General features: G+C 48.9%; 1 protein-coding gene across 3 annotated transcripts; it reads left to right on the top strand.

The window, feature by feature from the left end:
• The first annotated feature begins 655 nt into the window (after positions 1–655).
• TMEM14A (transmembrane protein 14A) lies at positions 656–10,010 on the top strand. 3 transcript variants are annotated; one of them, XM_074988899.1, is made up of 5 exons: positions 656–774; positions 2,961–3,046; positions 4,483–4,584; positions 7,884–7,971; positions 9,376–10,010. In XM_074988899.1, the coding sequence occupies exons 2-5, from the start codon at positions 2,971–2,973 to the stop codon at positions 9,413–9,415; spliced, it is 306 nt and encodes a 101-aa protein (XP_074845000.1). In that variant the 5' UTR covers positions 656–774; positions 2,961–2,970; the 3' UTR covers positions 9,416–10,010. The 3 variants fall into 3 exon arrangements, with proteins under 3 accessions (XP_074845000.1, XP_074845001.1, XP_074845003.1); XM_074988900.1 differs by lacking the exon at positions 656–774 and adding an exon at positions 842–889; XM_074988902.1 differs by lacking the exon at positions 656–774 and adding an exon at positions 924–1,074.
• Positions 10,011–16,886: the final 6,876 nt, after the last annotated feature.

Genomic DNA, 16,886 nt, shown 5'->3' with positions numbered 1-16,886 from the left:
TTGTCTCACCACTACTTGCCCAAACAAAGCCCTCTTAGACTCACAGCTTGAGCAGTCAGACCTAGCAGTTAGAGCAACAGCAGTCAGCAAACAGGATTCAGAGACATGGTTGGAGCTCTGATCAGGAGTCCAAGAGCAAGCCAAAAGGCACACAGACTTTAAGGGAAAAAGGGATCATCATGCTTCTCTGATCCAACTCCCTGCATGGTGCAAACCACAGAACCATCCACCCTTGTAATAGACCCACAGACTCCGACTGAGCTACTAAAGTCCCTAAATCATGAGTACAGGCTTGAGTTATGGAGACACCCCACCCCCCATTTACGCTAACTGAAACCAGCAAGTGACCCGCGCTGCAGAGGAAGACAACCTGGCTCAAGCTCTCCGCAAAGCTGAGGGACCCATGGACAATTTCTTCCCACCCCCAGCCATGGGGTCATTCAGACCAGGCGTATTTTGGCAAATCCCACCAGCCAAGCACCGGGGCGAGAATCCTCCATAGCGACTGGCAAAGCGAAGGCCCAGGCAACACCCCGAGGGGTGTGCGGCCGCGGGCAGAGTGACGCACGGAGCTCTCCGGCCGCGCCCTGCCGCCGGCGGGAGGAGGCTGGGCTCGGGGGAGCGGGGCCCGGCCATACCCCGTGTTGCCCAGCAGGTGGCAGCAGGCCCCTGCGTTTTCCCGCCTCGACGGCCTCCCCAGAGCGGGGCCCGGCAGCAGCCAGCAGCAGAGCCGGCCCGGCGGCGGGCGGAGGCTGCAACGCGGGACCCGTGAAGGTACGAGGCGCTCCGGGGCTGGGCGGGGCTTTGCTCGCGGGGGCGGCAACTGCGGTCGGGGCAGGGAATGGGGGCGGCGGAAGTGCTGGGCTCCGGGACCGGTCAGACTCTCGCGGTGAGCGGCCATGGGCAGAGCGGGCTCTCGCGGGGCTAGGCCGCACCCTGACAGGGCAGGAGGTGCCCGAGTCCCGACCCCAGAGCCCGGAGCAGCTCGGCCGGCGGGGCCGTGGGGAGCAAGGCGGGGGGAACGGCACCTGCCTGTCGGCTGCGGACCGCCCCAAAGCCACTCGGCGCTTCCGCGTAAGGGGGCCCCAGGGCAGAGCCCGGCCCCTTGGGGTCCCTGCTGGCAAGGCTGTGCCGGGCAGAACGCCTGCCGGGGCTGGGCGCGCCCCCTCCTCCAGCCAGGGCTGGAGTGCGTGGCGGGCAGGCAGGCAGGCAGCGGGCGCGCGTCTGGAACACAGACCAACTGCGGTGACAGTGGTGGGGGTGGGAGGGTAGCCTGTGTCTGCACTAGGGAGTTGTTTGGAAATAACTGGTAGCGTCTACACGCGGCAGCACACGTGTCAGAGGGGTAGCCGAGCCAGTCTGACTCTCCAAAAACCAGGAGAGTCCCGGGGCACCTTTTAGGGTCACAGGTATTTTGGGGGGAAAATAAAACAGGAATGTAGCACTTTAAAGACTAACAAAATGATTTATTCGGTGGTGAGCTTTAGTGGGACAGACCCACTTCTTCCGATCAATCTCAGTCCCTACTGGAAATGAAATTGATCTGATGAAGTGGGTCTGTCCCAGGAAAGCTCATCACTGAATAAATCATTTTGCTAGTCTTTAAAGTGCTACATTTCTGCTGCTTTGTTTTGTTGAAGTACAGACTAACATGGCCACCTCTCAGATATTTTGGAGCATAAGCTTTTCTGGGCAAAGATCTGCTTTCCCCCCTCCTCTGAAAGCCCAACTCGTGCATCTGACAAAGCAGGTCTTTGCCCACCAAAGCTTATGCTCCAAAATATCTGTTAGTCCATAAAGGTGCCACAGACTTCTTGTTGACTAGGCACATGTTATTTCAAAATCATTTCAAAAGCAAAGATGCATTATTTTGAAATCAGTAAACCCCATTGCAAGAGGGCTAATGCTTGTTTTGAAATGGCTGTTTTGAAATAGGCGCTGTTAAGACATGGAACAGCACCGTTTAGAGATAAGCCATAATAGTACCATAATGGCGTCCATTGGTACTGTTTCAAAATAACAGTGTGTCCAAAAAGGCTATTTTGAAACAGCTGGGTGCTATTTCAAAACACATTTTGTGTGTAGCTGTGTTATTTCAAAATATGATGTTTTGAAATATCTTATTTCAAAATACACGTAGCTTCCCAGCCCTCCTCTGCATTTTGTTTTTTAACATTGAAGATCTAGAAAACCTCCATTCCCAGGACACAGCCCAGAGAGGATGGGAAGAGTAATCAGCAGAAAGAAGAAAACTTCCCTGGCCCCCAACAAGCTATTTTCATAGGAGAAGCAAACTTCTGCTTGATTATTTTTACACATTTCATTTTACTATTGGATTTTTAATGTACCACTCCATTATTTGTCATTTTGTATTTGCTGAATTATGTTACTTATTTGTATAGCACCTAGAAGTGTGCAAGGAACTTTGCAGAACGAATAGAACAGTAATAATACCTAGCTCTGCTGAAGCATGGTTTTATGTTACGTTTTACAATGGAGGTCAGTATCCTGACCATTTTACTCCTGGAGAGAGTTCCCCCTCCCAGTGCCTCACAGAGTTAGCTTCCTATCCCAATCAGTTTACTGACATAGCTTCTAAGGCCCTAATCTTGCAGGAACTTGTGCATGAATGACTGGAGCCTAATTTTAGATATGCCCCAATGTGTATGTTTAGAAGAGGTGGGGGGTTAGATAAGTCAGTGTGCGAAAGAAGTGGGGGTTTAGATAAGTCAGTGTACGAAGGGACAGTCTTGTGAGAAGGGACAAGGGTTAGAGTAAAATGTTCACACACTCGGTTTAAACACATGCAGATTTCAGGTATTGCCACAGTATTGAAACTTGTAATTTACCATTTGTTATTGTTTGGTGTGCTCATGGATAACACTTCATAATCCTGAACGGGAAATATGTTTTAAAGCAGAATTTGTTCTTCCTCAGTGTTGTAATGTGTTCTTTTTTAGACTTGTGATCATGTCTGTTGACTGGATTGGTTTTGGTTATGCGGCACTTGTGGCTCTTGGTGGTGCTATAGGATATATTCGCAAAGGTAAATACTGGGGTGACAGGATTTGAAAACAGAGATGTTGATTCTCCACTGCCTTACACCTTGTGAAATCATTTACGCTAATTCAGAGTGTGAATAAATTGCACTTAAACCAGAATGATGGCATTTTTAATACACTCTGCACAAGTATAAATGTTTACATGAGTTCAGATCCTGAAAAGTGACTCAGGCCAAAATCAGGAGAGAATTACTGCTTCTCTGTCTAGATTAATAGGTCTTCAAGTCAGAAAAGACAATTAAATTATCCATTTTGACATTCTGTATAACTCAGGCTACAGAAGTTTACCCAGTCACTCTGGAATTGAGCCCAGTACATTGGTTGACCAATCATATCTCCCAGAAGGGCATCTGAAGACATCAAGAGAATGAAAATCCACCGATTCCCTTGGCAATTTGGTCCAATGGTTCATCACTCTTACTATTAATCTTTAATTGTGTCCACTTTCCAAGTGGAAGTTTTCTAGTTTAACTTGTTCTGCATTCTTCACTAGATTGAAGAGCACTTTAATGGCTGGTATTTTCTTTCCATGAAGGTGGTTGTACAGCATAATCCAGTCACTTTCTTTTTTTTATATAGATGTTAAATAGATTGTCTCCTTAAGTCTTCCATTGTACATCTATGTAAGAACTGGTCTATATATAAAACTTAGGTTGACTTAAATATGTGAGGTTTTCACACCCGAGAGACATAGTTCTGCCAATCTAAGCTGTAGTGCAAACAGAGCTAGGTCAATAGAAGAATTTCTGTCAGCCTAGCTGTCACCTCTCAGAGAGGTGGATTAGTATAGCAGAGGCCCCTCAACTGTGCAATGTGTACCGTACAGCATCACAGAGGAACGTGTGGGGTGGGGCAAGGCTGGGCCCCAGGCCAGCCCCTGTGGGTGGCAGGGAGGGATTGCCAGCCAGCTCCACCACTGGTCCTGACTGCCAGCTTGGAGTTTCAGCTTCCAGCTTTGCATCTGGGACTCTGCTACCCTTCTCAGCTTTGGCATCCTTACCACATGCCCTCCTTTCCCTGCCCTGGAGCTGTTGGCCTGCTCCTGGAGGGAGCTGGGGCTGTGTGCATACAGTGGTAAGGAGCACCCTGAGGTAAAAGGTTTGGGGACCACTGTGTTATAGTGATGGAAGAAGCACTTTTGTCTCTGTAATAAGTGCCTACACTACAGCACCATAGCTACAGCTGTGCCACTATAGTCTTTCTAGTGCAAACATACCCTAAAGCAGAACTCAGTGAAACATTTCTTTTTTTTTTTCCAGAGTAATTTGTAGCCAAAATGCAGGAATGTTTCAGTTTATCTCGGATTTTAGTTGTCACAGCAAAATGCACAGTAAATTATCTACTAGGGTGTTCTGTAGACTGTTTTTTCAGTTGTTCCTTGTGTTTTCATGTTTGTATTCCTTTAAATGGCTCGCTGCAGGAAGTATAGTCTCTTTGGCTGCTGGTCTCTTCTTTGGTTTGGTGTCTGGTTATGGAGCGTATTGTGTGACACATGATCCCAAAGACGTGAAGATATCGTTATGTAAGTACTTTTGCATTATTAAAAGAAAGAGCATTGGAAACATAAAAATTCAGTTTAAATTGACTTTTACATGAATTAAAGACGCTTCAAAATAGATACTCTGTTTAATTTTTGTACCACGTGAAGCCTCAGTCTGCCTAATAATTTACATAGTCATTTTGCTGCCGTGTAGCCTATTAAAGTTGGACTCTTTATACCAGGAGCTGGGAAACGTTTTGCTATCAGGGCAGCTGACCCACATTGAAAATCAGGTGGAGACCACACACAGCCCTGCAGCTGGGAGGAAGCATGGAGGCTTGGGACCTACCCTAGGCTCTGGGATGAAGACAGAAATTAGGGGTTCATTATGCAGGAAGGGGCTTCAGGCTGGGGCACAGGCTTGGGATGAGGGCTTTGTCTGGGGGTGTGGGCTCTGGCATGGGGCCAGAGACAGGATGGGGGTGTTGGGGTGTGGGAGGAGTAGTAGTAGTAGTTTTGGGTTGAGAACAACGGGTTTGCAGTGGGAGTGGGTTCAGGGCTGGAACAGGGGTTGCAGTGCAAGAGGTTGCAGGCTCTGCAGGGGAATCTGGATGTGGAAGGGGACTCAGGGTTGGGGGTGTGCGGGCGTTTAGAGGGAGGTAAGGTGTGAGAGGGGATTCCAGCCTGGGACGGGGGTTTGGGATGCAGCTTCTGGTGAGACAGCACTTACGTTGTGGCTCCCAGGCAGCAGTGTCATGGGGCTAAGGCAGGCTCCCTGACTGGGCTGGCTCTGCACTGCTTCCAGAATTGGCTGCCATGTGTGCCCTGTAGGCACAGAGGCCAGGCCGCTCTATGTAGTTTGTGTTGACGACACCCAAAGGCACCTCCCATTGCCCATATTTCCCAGCCAGTGGGAGCCGCAGAGCTGGCACGGGGGACAAGGACAGCAGGCAGGGCTTTCTTGATCACCCGGTGCCTAGGGGCCAGAGCGACAGCCAGCACTTGTGGCTCCATACCCATGGGAGAGCACCAAGGCTAAGGGTTGCTGGCCTGTGGCATGGAGACTTGATGCAAAACAGATGAAATAGTGCAGCAGGCCTGATCCAGGCTGCAGGCTACGGGATCCTCAGCCACTGCTTTATGCATATAAAATACGGGTAGTAGGATACGACAGAGATTAGATATTTGGACCAACTTCTGTTGGTGAAATGTATAGGCTTTCAAGCTTCACAGAGCTCTTCTTCGGCTCTGCAGAGGGTTGCTGGAGTGTATAAGCTAAATACAAGTTGGAACAGGTTGCTGCAAGAGACCTTTAAAATGCAGAAGGCAATTAAGGATTAGTTTACTTATCTCTCTCATATCCTGTAATTAACAAGGCTACAACAGTACTGCAGACAAGTAGTAAGATAATAGTTTACTATGTCTGACATAGAATAAATGTTTTCTTTATGTACATTTTAAAAACATACTTCTATTGTTAGGTATTTTTTAATTTGTTTTTGGATGCTTACAGAATAGGGGCCTGAGCCTGCACAAAACCTACCTGCGTGTTTTACTTTGTGCATGGCAATAACCCCTGTGAATATGGTGCTTCATACAGCAATTGAGGTGTGATAAAGCTAAGCATGTGCATATGTGTTTACAGGATCTACATCTAAAAAGCAGTAGTTACCACTATATCCCTCTCCAAATCTGATTGTAACAAGGATATCTTATAATAAATGCTAATGCTTTGCTAAGAAACCAGAATAGTAGCATTCTTACTTTTTATGTCTGGTAAATTATACCATACAAGCACAAAACATGACTTTCCATCTTGGGTGTTCTCATTGATAAATTGTACACATTGTCCTGATTTCCTTGAGTTCCTATTTCCATTACTGGAGCGCCTGTGGGAGTTTAGGCCTAAATATTTGGAAATAGTCCATCATTTTTGAGTGCCCAATTTGAGACACCCAAAGCCTGATTTTTTTTTTCCTGAGGTGCTGAGTGCCTACAGCTCCCATTGGCCTCACTTCACCCATGACAATTGAACCTAAGGTTTCTCAGCATTCTTGAATAATCCAATCATGGGTGCCTGATCAATAGAGCCTTTTTGGAATGGACACCTCAAGCTGGAATGTTGTAAGTGTATTTAGGGGTAAAGGAAGTTTGTGTGATGCAGCAATCTTTTTCTTGCTTAGGCACATGCCTGAGGTCAGCTTATGCAAGCATATAAGAAAAGCTGTGATTAGAAATGACTTTTGCTTCATTACTCAGAGTGTAATTTTACAGTCTGTTTGGCTGACTGAACTTGTCTTAGTACTTACTGTGGAATGAGTCTGCAGAACAAGTTTATGTTCCCTTCCAAAGCAAATGTAACTCTTGTCCACTGTGACTACACTGGTATGTACAGGGCTAGCTTGTGGATTCTGGAAAGGGATACTTTGGGTTGCCCCATACTAAAAAGAACTTAGAGTCACTTTCAGCTGCAGGAGAAGTAGAGGCTTGCCACCTACACTGAGACTTAAACATTATTTCAAGTGATAGTTCCTCAACTGCCCCCACTCTCCCAAATAGCTGCATGTATTTTTCTGTGAATCTTTCCACTTATGCAGCCAAGAATTAGCGAGAGGCCTGATCCTGTGAACCAAGGAACCTCTGGCCATGCCTGAGGCCGTGTAGTTCCTTATGGAAAATATGTGACAAGAAGCTCTTTATATTTTCAAGACAAACTTGTCAACTAAAAGACTGAACTGTTTCATGGAAAGCAAAGATTAGCCTCAGTATTTATAGGCTCCTGAAACTGGGGATTGGCAACTGAGCTACAATGGCAAGGGGATTTGCAAGGCTGTAGTCAGTGAGCTAGTGGTTGTACCTCTCCTCAGATTACTTTTTACATGCAAATGTTGTGATATTTAGAAATTTTACTTACAGCTGAGAAAATCAGAGTATTGTGTTTGGCAAGATGTTTTGTGCTGTAAATTAAAATAATCATGCACAGTTTATCTGTAATCTCGAAAGTACTTGATAGAGGAGTAAGAATTACTGTCCCCATTTTACTGATGGGGAAACTGAGGCATAAGGCACTGTAACCCAGCAATACGGTGACTGAGCTGAAACAAGAACCCAGGTCTCCTGAGCTCTAGTCCGATGCTCTAGCCCTTAGGTCACACTTGTAACTACTAGTTACAATATGTTGTTAGTCCTTGGAGAGTTCTATCATGTGAAATTCCCCAGCACAGGATAGTAAGATGTGTACTTGGTAGCCTTTTGAGAAGTGACGTTAGTCTTGAAAAGTCTATTGATGTATATAGCCTTGGAGAACACAGGAAATATGGTGTTGATTTGTCCATTTACAGTTTCGGCTTTCATTCTGACTATTGTAATGGGAATGAGGTTCAAAAGGTCCAAGAAGCTAGTTCCAGCTGGAATAATAGCTGGTTTAAGGTGAGTGTATGTATCTCTATACTCAGTTCCTACTGCAGTGATTTCAAGTGATAGCTAGCTGACATCCAGTCGAAGAACATGGTGATCGAAGTTGTTACCACCATGGACTGTTGGGTGGGCCAAATGAAATGTGCATGAAGTTCTTAGCCTAGTTTCCAGTAGACAGCTGTCCATGTCTGTCCACAAATCACACAGCTGATAGTGATTGTGAACCGCAAAAAGAGGATGCTGTCAGATATCGGCACATATTGATAAAAGTACCTTAGGTAATTAAAAGTACCTGAGGTAATTGTGTGTCAAAATTTTCAAACATGAATACTTAAATTTGGGCTCTTAAGTTCATGCTCAGTGATCAGAATAAAAATGGCCTGGCAGGAAAGCTCCAGCCATGCGTGGTGGGGTCGCAGCCGTGGCAGGGTTCTCTCAGGGGCAGGATCCCAACCCCAGTGGGAAAGTGCCAGCCACACATGATGGGGTTGTCAGCTCCAGCTCTGGTGGTGGGCTCTGGTGGCAGCTCCTTTGGTGAGTCGCAGGCATTTGGGTGGAGGCACCGTGGGAACTAGTGAAGTAGTGCAGCTGCAAATGTAGATAAGGAGAAACCCCCTTCAGCACCTTTTTAACTAACTGTTTTAAACAATAGCTCCATTTCAAAATGCATATAGAGCCAAATATTGTCTTAAACTCTACTGGGTTAGACGGTACTTAATTATATTCCACACGACTGTTGCTTAAGTATTTCTTGTAGCAACTCTGTGTTTGACCATGCCTTTTCTATATTTATTGAAACAGTGTGAAGACTATCTCAGATAGAACATAAAAGAGCAGTCCAGTAGCACTTTAAAGACTAACGAAATAATTTATTGGTGGTGAGCTTTCGTGAGATAGACCCACTTCTTCAGACCGTAGCCATACCAGAGCAGACTCAATATTTAAGGCACAGAAAACCAAAAATAGTTATCAAGGTTGACAAATCAGAAAAATAGTAATCAAGGTGGGCAAATCAGAAGAGAAGAGGGGCAGTAGGAGGGGAGGGAAATCATGAACTTTATGACTGGTCTGGAAATCATTGATACATGTAAAAGAATTCTGGTACTTTGAAACCTTCTGGAATACGCTGAAAAAGCAATTCAGTATTTTGTTTTCAAAATCTCTCCCTTACATTGATGAAAATTTAAGAGGGGTGTTGTCCCTTATTGAGTTTATGTGAATTATATTCATATAATTCCATTTACACAAATATTGGTGACCAGAGAATCAGGCACAAAAGGTCCAGAAGGTTGTGCATTCTAGCATCCTTAAGTCCTGATTCTTTCTGGGGTTACATTGGAAGATGCCAATGAAATTGCACCAAGGTATGTTCATACCAAAACTTTATTGTGTTTTTACTTTTGTGTTTTGATGCAGCCTTGTGATGATTCTGAGACTGGTTTTTCTGCTTTTGTAAGAGACAACAGCAACTAAGGACTGAAGTATAAGTATCATTTCCCTTCAACAAGCAGCCAAGTTCTTCTTACTTGAACTCTCTCTTTTGTATTTTTCCCTGTGAAAGTTAAGAAATACATTTGAAATTTAATTCCTCAGAGTGCTTTGATATATTGAAAGCTTTTTCTAAACAATTTGAGAAGGTTTTTGATCACTTCTTTCTTGTATCATTGGCTGGATTTTTTATTTTATATTTTTTTTAATTTCTTTTAATTTTCTCTAGATATCAGGTGATGTAAGATATGTTCTGTACATTTGAAACTCAAGCTATGTGTGGACATTTCACTAAACTGCAAAGTGCATAGTATTAATCCATAATGTTGTAAGCTTCTAATATCTGGTGATCAATGGAAATGCCACGTAACATAAAAACTGAAGTCTTATCAATATTGATCATGTAATTTTATCAAAATCATTAAGAGATGAGGGTATATTCTTGTCTTCTGCATTGCACTGCTAGAATATATTTTGTTACTAAATGTGCACGTGTTTCCTTCCACTGGCTAGAGAATGTATAAATTATCATCAGTAATCAAATAAAAGATGGACCATTTTCAGCAGTTTGTCTTTTAATGTGTTGTGTTGACCAACAAACTCCAGAAACCATTATTTGAAGTGTCAAAAGTGAGTGGAAGAGTTTTTGATTGGTAACTGTGTAAACCTTTCCTACTAAGGGTCCAAGTCTGTAAGATGTCTTCAACTTATTCAGCTTCAGTGAGTAAAGCTGAGTATCTTGCAGAATTTGGTCCTAAAATCTCACTTCCAAACAAAATGAGCTCAATGTATGGTTGTGATATGAAGCTGACTTTCAAAATTGAATGGAACAGCATAGGGATTTGGGTTACCTCATTAGAGTAACATTTTTCCCACCAGCATCTTGTTAGTTCTAACAAAATTGTAAGTGGCTTCTGGCTGGTCAGAAGGCTGCAGCCCTTTCTAAGTTCAAGAGATAAATGACTGGCTTTTTCCTAGCTCTTTATAGGGCAACTTTGCCACTTGCTCCTTGAATATTTGGAGGAGGTGGCCAATAACCCTGTACGCCCTCTTACCCCAGGTACAGTAGAGGTTCCTAGGGAGAAGAAGGAAGACAGAGCTCCCGTTTCTCAGAAATACTGATTGAGAAGACCTTATAATTAAGGTGTTTTTAGTTTAGTGTGCTTAGAACAGTGGTTCTCAAACTGTGAGTCAGCAACCCATGTCACGTTTGCTAGGGTTGACCGAGACTTGATGGGGCGGTGAGTTGAAGCGTCAGCCCCATGGCCTGTGGCTGGAGTCTTAAGCTGTGTCTGCACTAGAAAGTTTTATGGACAGAAGAGGCCTTCTGTCAACAAAACTAGGGAGCGTCCAGACTATCAGTGTGTCCATCTAGAAGCTGTCGACAGAACACAGCAGTTTTGTTGGCAGAGTTCTGTCTTGAAAGTTTGAAGCATAGCCCCTCTAGACATTCTGTCAACAGAATAGTAGTGTAGACGCTTGTCTGTCGACAGAGGGGTCCTCCATGCATTTGGCCACCTGGGGCTGGAAGACGCTCTGTCCATCGCAAACAGAGCTCTATGCTCTGCTCCTCTAGCCAGCCTTAAAGAGACAGCAGCCCTGGAAATCCCCTACCAAGAAGTGGAAGCATGTGAGCAGCCCAGGCATCATGTGTGCCTGCAGCTTGCCCATACCCACACCCTGCAGCCACTTCACAGGGATGGCAACAGCTCAGCCCACCAGGGAGCAGGGAGAGGAGCTCCAGGACTCGCCCTGGCCAGGTGGAGGCATGTCCTATCCTGGACGGACCCCAAGGTCTGAGACCTCATCAACCTTTGGACGGAGGAGACAGTGCTCCTGGACCCAGCAGCCAAAAGGCGGAACGCCCCAGGCTACAGCCGGGTTGCAAGAGCCCTGGCAGACTGGGGACACCCTGACTGGACCATGGAGCAGGTCCATGCCAGAATTAAAGAACTGCAACAGGGCTATACCCAGGCTCGGAATGATGCCCACCGCTCAGGGGCACAGTGGCCCAGCTACCCTTATTACATGGAGCTCCACAAGCTCCTTCGGGTGGAGGATACTTCCCTCACCACCAGCTTCCTGGATACCTCTATGGAGCCCTGCCCCCAGAGCCGGAGTCCCACAAGGGGGAGCAGAAGCCAGAGGGCAAGGTTGACACAGCCTCCCTGGCCAGCAAGGGGACCCTGGCCATCAGCGTGGACTCAGGCCTCTCCTCCAGCCAGGACACCTCCAGGGCCTTGCTGAACCTGTTCAAGGTCCCTGCTGGTGAGTACCCCACGGGGCATACACCCTGGGGCCTGAGGGGGTGGGCGAGGATGGGGAATGCCGCAATCCCCACCAGATCGGCTCGGGCAGGATCCCACCCTGTGAACCCAGCACCTGCACATGTGCTCAAGGCACATGGTCCACCCAGTCTGAGCAGGCAGCTGCAGGGCACAGCCACTGGCCCACTGCCAGCCCCAGGGGAGGCTCATGGGGCCCTGGGGAGCGGGGTGGGGCTGCCTGCCCTGACATGGCTGTGGGTGGGACAGCCACATGGGCAAGGGCCCAACCCCAGACACTCCAATGGGGACCGTGACCCTCTGCTCACAGGCATGCCTGGAGGACACAGGCAGCACCCATACCCGTGGACAGTGCCCCAAGCCACGTGGGCAGGGGGTGGGGGGGAGGGCCCTGGGGGACATGTGGAGGGAAGGACTTAATAGCGCTTCCTTGTTGCCTGTACAGCTGGACTGTTGGTGAGCTGGGCCAGTCCCACCTTTTCTCCAGGGCCAGCCAGCCCCTGGGAGGAGCTGGAGATGGAGCCAGAGCTGGAGCCAGGCATGGCTGCAGGACCACCAGCGCCAGGGCACAGCATAGTGCCCTGGTGATGCGGGCGGTCCTGTGGCCAGAGGGCTTTTTGCTGGGTCAAGGAGGACCAGGGGCCCTCGGGCGGGTTGCTGATATTATGGAGCAGTGGCTGCGGGCTGACGAGGCGTGGTGGAGGGACCTGGAGTGGCAGGCACAGATGTGGGACCAGCTGATGTCCCACCGTCTGGCCCAGCCGCCTGCACCTGCCATCCCTGCCCTCTCCCTCTCCCTCTCCGTCTCCAGCCCAGCTCCCCCTGCCCCAGCTGCCCTTTCCCCCCAAACCTCCCCCCCACCTGTCCTGGCCCTCGTCCAATGGATCCTGTCCTCAGCCCTACCCCCTTGCCCCAAGGCCTTCCCACTCCCCCAGCTGCACCCAACCCCCCTGCCCCCAGATCCCCCATCCCCTTAGCAGCACCCGAATCCCTTGCCCCCCCAGACCTCCACAGCCGAACCTGACCCCGCCACAGCCCCGCCCCACCCATACCTCCCTGTGTCACTGGCTCCTACCCAGCCCCAGCAGGGACCCTGAACCCATGGTGGGAGGGGATCCTGTAGCTGGGGCCTCTAGGCATCCCGCTTTTCTGTGGGGTCGTGGCCCACCACCCCCTGCCTCGAATGAGGCCTGCTTCCCCCCCACGCGAAGGCCCAACCTCACTGTAAATAGTTCATCCCCCCTGCATTTCGTAAATAGTTCTTGGTTTGGGTTTGGTTTTTTTTTTTTTTTTTGCACACGTGTTCCTCTGTTAAAAGTCAAGGTTTATTTGTTCATGACCCCGGTGTCTCTAGTTATTGGGGAGGCGCTGTGGAGGGCTGGGGGGGCAAAGGGAGGGGACAGGGTAGAGCAGTGGTCCTAAAAGCCCAGAGGGGGTGTGCTGGAATGGTGGGAGGGTTATTGGCGTCCCTGTGAGAATCACTTCCGCAGGGCTTCCCGGCTACACAGACCATCTTGATGGGCCTGGCGAATGGGGGTTGCGCCAGGGTCCTTAGAGGCCCAGCCAGCGAGTGGGCCTCCCCAGTGGGAGCAAGGCCTTCTCCTTCTGCTCCAGAAAGTTGTGGAGGGCACAGCAGGCCCCCACAACTTGGGGTACATTGCCCTCCCCAATGTCCAGGTGGGTGAGTAAGCACTGGAACTGGGCCTTCAGATAGCTGAAGGCATGCTCCGTGAGCAAATGGGCCTGGTTCAGACATGAGTGAGTTCCTGGGTGGGCTCCAGCAGTCTGGTATAGAGCTGCACGAGCCATGTCGGTGGTGGTAGGCCATGTCCCACCCTGCACAAGTGCGTGTCCACGTCCCCGAGGGCCAGCTCCTGCCAGGGGGTGAAGGTGCCCTCCTACACCTTCTGGAAGAGTCCAGAGTTCCAGAACTCTTGTGTCATGTGCCCAGCTGGCCCACCCGATGTACATATCAGTGAAGTGCCCATCGTGGTCCACCAGGGCCTGCAGCGTGATTGAGTATTCCCCCTCCCTATTGACTAGCCATGCCGCACTGTGGTCTGGGGCACGGATGGGAGTGTGGGTCCTGTGAATGGCCTTGAAGTAGTTATGGAACCCCAGGACTTCGAATCCAGCCACCGCAGCAGCGACATTGTCCAGGCAGATGAGCCTCCACAACAGCACAGAGTTGATGGCCCTCATGACCTGCAGCGGGAGGAGGTGGGGCACACGGGTGAAGGACTGGCGTGGTCAGGCAGGCCCCTGGTCTCAGGGTGTTCCCTATCCCTTCAGGCCCCCTCCTGGGAGGTCGCCCCCCACGTGCAGCAGGGGTGTGTGAGTGGAACATCACGGTGCCCATGGGATGGGGCTTCCCCCCAATTCCCTGGCACCTCTGCTGCTGCTCCCTGAGGGTCCCCCTGGGCTGGGACCCCTTATCCCCCTGGGCAGGGCCTGTAGCCTGGGAGTGCATGAGGATGGTGCTGATGGTAGACCTCCCCACATCAGCCTGGTTCCCGACAGATTGGTGGCTGTTGGGGGTAGCCAGCTTCCAGAGGGTGACAGCTGCCCTCTTTTCCAGGGGGCGTGGCAAGTCAGAGGTGGGTGTCCTCCCTGCAGAGGATGGGGCAAGCCAGGCGCATAGCTCCAGAAAGGTGTCCTGCATGCAGAAATTCTGAAGCCAGCACCGGTTGTCCCACTCACCCATCACCAGGTGCTCACACCAGTCTGAGCTGGTGGGGTAGCGCCAGATGCCTTCTGACTTGGAGGCATGGGTGCCATCACAGCAAGGCAGCAGTGACAGTGGCTTCTGCCTCCTGGGCGAGGTCAGGTTCATCCTTCCTCCAGAGTAGGAGGAGGACAACAGAGATGCACATTGCAGCAGCCATGGGTGTGGCCAGAGCAAGCCTGGGAGCTGCTCTGGTAGCATAGCTAACTGGCAAGGCCTCTCTCAGCAAGCCAGGGAGCCCTGCACTAGCTTTGCTATCCCTCCAAGAGGTATGTAAGTCCCACCATAGGCAGGGAAAGTGGCTGGGTGGGGGAGCCTTTAAAGGCAGCCTGGGCTGTTATTCCAGGAAGGGCTCAGTGTTCATGCAGCCCTGACTTCCAGGTCACTGGAACCCACCCTGTCAACAGCAGGCAGGGTGTGTGGCCTCTCTCTGTCGATAGGAGTGGACAGAAGGAGTCCATCTTGCAATAAATTCCATTAGGTTGCTCATGTATGTGTTTTAGGGAGCTGCTCTGTGTATATATAAGCAGGGAAGATGAAGTTTGAGAATCCCATTGCATCTGCCCCACATGGGCCACTGTGGGACTTTGACCCCAGAAACTTGGAAGCCTAAGGAATTAGGGCACCTGTAGTGCTTAGGGAGCAGCTTTGTGGGAGGAAGGTGTGGGGGAAGGAAGACAAGGGGAGGTTTGAAGTCTTGAATTGCTCTGTGGCTCTAAGTCAGTGAATTGTTTGAGAGTCAAGATTTGCCTGTTTGTACAGGTACAAAGCTACCCTGGGCATAACAAGAGGAGCTACCAAAAAGCAACCAAGTCCTTTTTCATATGGTACATTTAGCAGCACAGCCTGTAGGTGCAGAAGAAAAAGTGTAACTATGTTAATTGGTCAGATCCAACCCTCTTGACAAGATAACTAGCAAGGAACTAAAGCCAACCCCTTTACTTTCAATTACTTCTTTAATGAGTACAGGGAAACTAGCCAATGCTCAACTGTAGTTGCTAAAAGGACACTGAGTGCATTGTGGGCTTGTCAAAATGGCTTTCAGCACTGGGCACTGGGCAATACATTTGTTAGAGATACTTGTTGTCAGGCACAGGAAAATTGCAATAGCAGGTATCATAAGGCACCCACCTGTAATGTTCTCCAGTGTCAGGTCACAGCACAACCTATGCAACTGCCTGTTTCACCTTCAGTAGTTCCTAGAAATAGTTCAAACAGCCTAAACAGGTACAGCCCTTGCAGGGTTAGTTTATTACCCAGGAATGTTCCATCATCTCGCTGCATACTCACCTTCAAGTGTTACACTGGCATGTCTCACTATGCCGCTCAGGCTTTCTGGCTTCAGATTCTCCACACAGCATTAAGTGGCATCTCCCATGGCTGCTCTCAGACTGCAGCCCTGGTTGGTCGTGGTCCTCTAGCTGAGGAAGGTCAGCTGGCCTTGCCCTCTGCTGCTTCCTGCCCATCCCATCCCCTTCCAGGGACGGGACATACAGGGTTTTGCCATTTCTCCACAAAACATTCTGCTGCACAGTCAGTCACTCCCCTCAGTTCTGACAGCCTTCACCTCCCCCTTCCCTCTTCTAGAGCCCAGGTACCCCCTTCAGGGTATTTGGAGGTCAACTGATCCAACACGTGCACTGGGTTCTTTCCTCACTAAGGGCTAGCGTGACCCTGTGACAGCAATTCTTCAGAGGCCAGTAGCCACCTAATCTCTCTCCCCACCTCTTCAAAATGGACAACCAGTGGGGAACTCAGCTCACCAGCAGCATGGGAAACTAACATTCTCCTTCCTTCCTCTGGGCAAAGTGAGGAATGCAAGGTGATATGCAGCATGGTGGGCAGTTTCATCACTCATTTCCCCATTAAGTTGCCTCATGATGGGCTGGGGAGTCAAGGAATGTGGTCAAAAGAAGAGCGTGTACCTCTGCCACCTCTCTTGGTACTCAGTCATCAGATATATTTCATTACTTTGGCTCATTTAGCGAGCATTTTAAAATGAGTTTAACAAATTCTGAAAACTTCAGAGATTTAAATTGCAGGTTATAGGCAGAAAATGGAAAGCTCTGAAAAGGAGGGGAGGGATAGGTCAGTGTTTAGAGTACTGGCCTTGTAAATTCAGTATTGAGCCTTCAATCCTTGAGGGAGACTTTCAAGGGTCAGCAGCAGGTTAGATTAAATAAATAAATAAATGCCCCAAAACTGTCACGGATGGTAACAGGTCCTACTGTGAGTGCAGGGTCTGGCCTCAATGACCTCTGAAGGTCCCTTCCAGCTCTGAGAGATGTATATCTCCATGTTTCAAAGTTCTGAGCACTAATGGGGGCATGTTTCCTTGGGTGTGGTATAACACTACTTTATGCAGCAAGAAGGGTTTCAGAATCTGCATGAAAAGCTTTTAAGACTGATGAATGGAAGCACCCCGTGAT

This window comes from Carettochelys insculpta, chromosome 3 (genome assembly GCF_033958435.1).
Source record: "Carettochelys insculpta isolate YL-2023 chromosome 3, ASM3395843v1, whole genome shotgun sequence".
Lineage (NCBI taxonomy): Eukaryota > Metazoa > Chordata > Testudines > Carettochelyidae > Carettochelys > Carettochelys insculpta.
This window is presented reverse-complemented; position numbering and strand designations above follow the sequence as displayed.

Coding starts and splice junctions, on each gene's coding strand:
- TMEM14A (XM_074988899.1), top strand. CDS start 2,971: ATGTCTGTTGACTGGATTGGTTTTGGTTATGCGGCACTTGTGGCTCTT. Junction 4,585..7,883: donor AGACGTGAAGATATCGTTAT/GTAAGTACTTTT, acceptor GTCCATTTACAG/TTTCGGCTTTCATTCTGACT. Junction 7,972..9,375: donor GGAATAATAGCTGGTTTAAG/GTGAGTGTATGT, acceptor GTTTTGATGCAG/CCTTGTGATGATTCTGAGAC.